Below are 6,000 nucleotides of genomic sequence, written 5' to 3'. Positions count from 1 at the left end.
CTTTCCTTTATGGGAAAAAAAACGTCTGTCATCAATTCCTCTTCATTTTTGATGCAATGTTTTATTACAACCCCCCCACCCCCAAAAAACCTAATGTCTATCACCAAATTACACCAGATTCACCACCAGAACTTTGAACTTTGTATCAAACTTGAAAACTATCACAAACTAAACAGATACACAACATATCCAATTCTATACAGGCATATTTATATATTTATATAAATATTTTAATAAAGCCGTTACCTACATAGTGTACCAAATTCTACCTTGATATGTCTTTGAGAAAAAGGCAAGACTAGTTTCAATAAGTTAATGCAGTCTTTGCAATGTATTAGATATGTTATTATAATGCATGCCACTTAATACAAACATATTATGGTCAAAACCCCATTAAAAATTACTTAGCCAATACTTTCCCCTTATGTCTGAAACATTTTCAAAAATGATTGAAACAGTAAGAGCACGTGGACAGTGTGGAAAAATCACACTAAGAAAGAGAAATCAAACATTTTCACGAGCTCAGACTTGTTGAAAATGCAGAGGAGCTGGTTGTAAACTAAGCTTCAGGAACAAACATTGTACTAATATTCACTGTAAAGCTTTGAGTTGATAAAGACAGAAAAACAACATAATCGTAGCTTCCATCTTTAAAGGACTGAAGAGGAAAAAGTTTACAAGGAATCATTTAGAACAGTTTAAAACATCAACTGATTGAATCCGTGAATCTGAAAACATGTTTCTGAGTAAAAGAGACAGACATGTACAGACTGAACTATCTGTTCAACAGTCAGAGTGTTTCTCTAACAGGGGGACACTCTTTACACTCAACTTGGCAAAAAGACACTGAAGCACCAGGCCAAACATAAAAACCAGGATAAAGAGGTTCAGTGAATGTGGTGTTGAAGGTGTGGAGGTGGATCAGAGTGTGAGAGGAGACTATGTAGTAGGACAGAGTGCCAGCAGGACAGTCCACATACACTGCTACTCTGTTAGAGACGGAAGGGGAGGAGGAGATGGACTTTGATTTGTTATTATGCCAGATATGACGAGGACCATCATCAGAGCACCTCAGACTCCAGGACTGCTCATTAAATCCAAACAAACAATCTGTACTGTCTCCTTTCCTTCCAATTCCTCTGTAACTCACTGATATATGAACGTTTCCTCTCCAGTCAACCTCCCAGTAATAGCGACCAGTCAAACCATTTTTACACAGCAACTCTGGGCGGATATCAAATCTGTCTGGATGATCCGGATATGAATGAACTTTGTCCACACCTGTCACCTTCCTGTTGTTTTCAGACAGTTGGAGTTTTCTGTTTACGGTGTTTGTGTCGATTATGAGTTGACAGGAATCTGATGGAGAGAACAAACACAATCCAGCTGCAGTTATTGATCCATCATCTGTTTATTGATTGACACTTTCATGATGACTTCTGACATCAGAGATGTGAATGAGTGATGTGACAGTTTGAAGAGGTTGAATGTGTACTGCTTTGTTTTCATGAATCACATTAAAAAGACACTTACACTTCCTCAGACCTGGTGTCAACCATTGGACTCCAGCAGGCTCCACCCTGAAAGGAGGAGGGAGGTCAGTCCAGCACAGTCTCTTTCAGCATGGACACATGGACATTACATCACTCTCATCCACGTACTGTTAGACACTGATAGAGGAACAGTCCAATATTTTCACAAATACACTTCAATCCATACCTGGATCAAATTCCTGATGATTTGGACTGATCCTGAATCTTTCAGTGCACCACTGTATTGAATGAAATATGACCAGTGTTGGGTAAGTTACTTTAAAATAGTAACTTAGTTACATTACTAGTTACTTCTCTCAAAAGTAACTCAGTTACTTCAAGTTACTCGTTACTTTCAAAGTAACTAGTTACTAGGGAAAGTAACTTTGGTTTTACTCAGAATTCTCTTGTTAATGTGTTTCTTCCATTACTTTGCCAGTCTTCTAGCTTGCTTACTTGCCACAAGTGCACTGTGCCACCTACCAATAGAAAGGATATGATAAGGTGCATATTTCCACGAGAGAAATCCCACGCCTGGACTGTCATTGACTGCTGCCATGATTCTAGCCTACGTCACAGAGTCATGTGCGCCTTTTACATCCAACACAAAAACTGCAGTCGTGGTGCTTTGATTGTACTCAGAACTCAGAAATTCTGCCTTCTGAATAGGAAGATGTAGGTAACACCAGACTGCAGATGAGCTGCATACAGAGCTGGACTGGGACAGAAAATTGGCCCGGGCATTTTGACTAGAGACCGGCCCACCATTATAGGAAAAATCATAAAGCCTTTGAATGAAAACAAACACTGTTGTGACAGTGATGTACACTGTTTTGATGGTATATATGCATCAATCTATCAATCGTTTGTAGTAAGATTCAGATAATTATTTTTTTAAAAGCTAGACATTTTAAATGAGAATAAGAAAGAAAAGTATTTCCTTGTGCCCCCCATTCCCTGTTAATGCCCTACATGCCCCCCTGGCCACACTTTGCTAGATCCGCACCTGCACAGTTACCAGCTGTCAGCTACTTAGAAAAGGATCCTGGGGTTATTAGTCTCTCAGAAACTGTTCATAACTTCCCTACAACTCATTCATGTCACCTAAAAGGTACACCTTTTTCTCCATCACCTGTTCAGCTCTGATGATCCAGTAAGGACATCTCCTGGTTTCATCTTCATGTTTCCCTCTCACCAGATAACCAAACCGACATCATGACCAGCAGCTTTTTTTTGCAGCTGTGGCTCCAGCAAACATCAGCTGATACTAGAAATTAATATTAAATAAATTCTAACAACAGATGATCAAGCTTAAAAGTGCTGCTGTTGTTTAGCGCGACATCCGCTGGTTTCCTCTTTCGGCGCAAAGTGAGCGATAAACAAACAAGAGAGCCGATCAGCTGATCATTGATCAGTTTTCATGATTGAAGTAGAAACGGGAGAGGGAGGGGGGAGAATGAAAGAAGAAGAGGCAGCTGTGCAGCAAAGACAGAATAACTCCAGCTTTGTGCCTTTTTCATTGTAGCTGAATTACGGCACAAACTGTTCCTTTTCACCTCAATAAGAAACGTGTAATATTTTCTCTGAATAGCAGACGGGAAGGTTGGCAACTCTAATAACTTATGAACAAAATAAGGTTCAACATCATTAACTTCATAGCACCACCCAGCTGTATAGAAACTCCGTCATGCTAGCTAGCACGCAGTACGGAAAAAGTCAGAATGAGGAAAATAAACTCCACCTAAACTTGGTTCATATCTGACCCAGAGAGACTGCAGGTCATAACTTCTTACCTGAAGTTCAGTTCACACTTGGACCGACGGCCGCCTCGGGTCTCTTTTCCTTCTTCGTCCCTTTTCCTTCATCCACCTGCTGCCTCCACCACTTGCTAATGTTACTGAATCTGTGGAAACTCCGCGATGCCACCACACGAAGTAACGAGTAACGACCCTATCTAAATCCCAGTAACGAGTAACGCGTTCCTGATTTTGGCATAATAACTAGTTACCGTGCTCGTTACCACAATAATAACGTAGTTACTGTAACGCGTTACTTAATAACGCGTTAGTCCCAACACTGAATATGACTGATTCAGACTGTGACCTTCATTATCTTTATATTCCCCTTCTGTTTAGCTGGAAAGGACACCTCCCTGCTCTGATTCATAAACTTTAATCTGATTTAATTTATAGTGTTTAACAGGCCTTTTACAGTTGAGTAACAACGGTCACTACAATGTGTCTGGAAAATACATTCCAATCAAAACGTTAAGACCACTTGAAAAATGGGAAAAAAAGTCTTATTTTGCATGGTTGGATCTCAAGGTTCCAAGCAGAGCTTCAACATAAACATACAACAAGAAGAAATGGAAGTGAAACAAAACAATTTTTGCACACAATTTATTGAAAGAAAAAAAAACCCTGAAATAAGCTGATTTATAGCTGATCAAAAGTTTAGGACCACACCTCCAAAAACCCGTACCCCCCAAAAAGAAATCAAAGTTCCAAACTTGAACTCTGTAATGAGTAGCTCTACTGTTATTGTTGATCACTTCAAAAATTTATTGCGGCATGCTTGAGTTTCCATAAGGTGAGTGGGAACACTTCTTCCAGTGGTGAAGAAGGCCGCACAAAGGGCATCTACTGCCTGGAACTGTTGTCCTTTTTTTTTTTTTTTTTTTTTTTTTTTAAAATAAACTTCCCTTGCCATCCATCTCGAAAGGTTTTCAGTTGGATTTAGATCAGGGGAATACACAGGGTAGTCCAAAAGAGTGATGCTATTCTTCTGGAAGAAGAACCTTCTCCTGCAGGCATTGTGTACTGTAGCGTTGTCCTGTTGAAAAACCCAGTCGTTAACACACAGACGAGGGCCGTCAGTCATGAGGAATGCTCTCTGCAACATCTGGACATAGCCAGCGGCTGTTTGATGCCCCTGCACCTCCTGAAGCTCCATTGTTTCACTCAAGAAAAAAAAAAAGCACCTCAGACCATTGGCGCTCCCTCCACTATGGCATGTAGAAAACATCTCAGGTGGGATCTGTTAATCATGCCAGTTACGTTGGAAACCATCAGGTCAAGATAAATTTTTTTCTCATCAGAGAATAAAACTTTTTTCCACCTTTTAATGTCCCATGTTTAGTGCCCGCTTACAAAGTCGAAAGGGTCAGTTCTGGAAACGAGGCCTTTGAATAGGGGTGGGCGGTGTAAACGGTATACGGTTGAAACAATATAAATTTGGGCAACGGTAGAGATTTTGACTATACCGCTCTACCGCGATAGAGCATGTTGATGGCGTCATCAAGCTGCGCCTGTTTTGCTCGAAAGCAATGTAGCGGCTACAAACAACATCATCTGCAAATTATGCCGGGCGACAGTAATCGCAAAGAGACGAAGCACTTTTGGAAAATGAGGAAAGCCGAAACCTAAGCTTCGTCCACTTTCCTACCATTGATTCATTAATGCTGAATTCTCTCGCAGCTGCTCTATTCCCGTGTTGGTGCAGTATATTAATGACTAACCTCGTATTGTGGCTGGATTATCTCAGCTGTTCTCCCGACTGAAGTTTGGTCCGTTTACAGCATCCTGCTATGTGATTGCCCCTAACCACCAGAAACTCTCACTTTAACTTTCATCGAGTGGAAAAAAGTTAGAGCTCATCCTCCAGCTTCACTGTGCTAATGTAATGCTAACATAGCTGTGTAGCTAGCGATCACGTAGCATCATTATATACCAGCTAGCCCAACTTCAGTAACCCTACAAACGTCACTACTGTTTAGTTTTCTGTCTTCATTTATGTTGAAAGTGATAGCAGAGCTGTACGTTTGAATTTTTCAGAAATCTCTCAGTCAGAACATGCAATATCATGTTTAGGTGGAAGCTAGCGAGCTAACTTTCTGCTAACTTCTAACTCTGTCAAATGTAATAAATTCTGTTTTCATGTATGCCTGGATGTTAAACTTAATCGTTACACCTGGTAAAGCAGCAACGCTGATTATTTTATTAAAGATGAAAGAATTTAGACAGTTTTTGACTCTCAGTGATGCTGCAGTGTTTGTTTCACTTTGGGACCTGAAGCAGATGGAGTTTTTCCTGACTACGGTAGCCGTAAATTTTTTCCCCCACTCTGTCTGAAATTTTGTGGGGAGCCACCTGTTCATAGTCAGTTTCTAGTGAAATGATGTTCTTTCCACTTCTAGATTTATGGCCCCAACAGTGCTCCAGCATTTTAGAAATTCTTCTGTAACCAATGCCATCAGTATACTTTCCAACAATAAGATTGTAAAGGTCTTGAGAGAGGTTTTACCCATCATGAAATGTTTCTTTTGTGACACCTTAGTAATGAGATGCCATTTTATAGGCCATTAGTTGGGACTGAACCAGATGATATTAATTTGCATAAAGTGGTAGGACTGCTTTGTTATTATTGATAAATTTAGATTTCAGCTGGTGTCGTAAATTTGCATGTCTTT

General features: G+C 40.2%; 1 protein-coding gene across 2 annotated transcripts in view; it reads right to left on the bottom strand.

Moving 5' to 3' along the window:
* Positions 1–311: 311 nt before the first annotated feature.
* Positions 312–6,000, bottom strand: part of LOC146680573 (NLR family CARD domain-containing protein 3-like) — a 48,177-nt gene continuing 42,488 nt past the window's right edge. For both annotated transcript variants that reach the window (XM_085447178.1, XM_085447177.1), the window contains 2 exons: positions 1,534–1,580; positions 312–1,359 (listed from right to left, as the gene is read on the bottom strand). In XM_085447178.1, the coding sequence (XP_085303304.1) occupies positions 791–1,359; positions 1,534–1,580 (616 nt within the window). In that variant the 3' untranslated portion in view covers positions 312–790. The remainder of the gene's footprint in view (positions 1,360–1,533; positions 1,581–6,000) is intronic.

Source organism: Copadichromis virginalis, linkage group LG23 (assembly GCF_057382275.1).
Source record: "Copadichromis virginalis isolate Kocher_CV1m ecotype Utaka linkage group LG23, C_Virginalis_male_GT1.1, whole genome shotgun sequence".
Classification (NCBI taxonomy): Eukaryota; Metazoa; Chordata; class Actinopteri; order Cichliformes; family Cichlidae; genus Copadichromis; species Copadichromis virginalis.
Note: the sequence above shows the minus strand (reverse complement) of the source record. Positions and strands in the feature narration are given on the sequence as shown.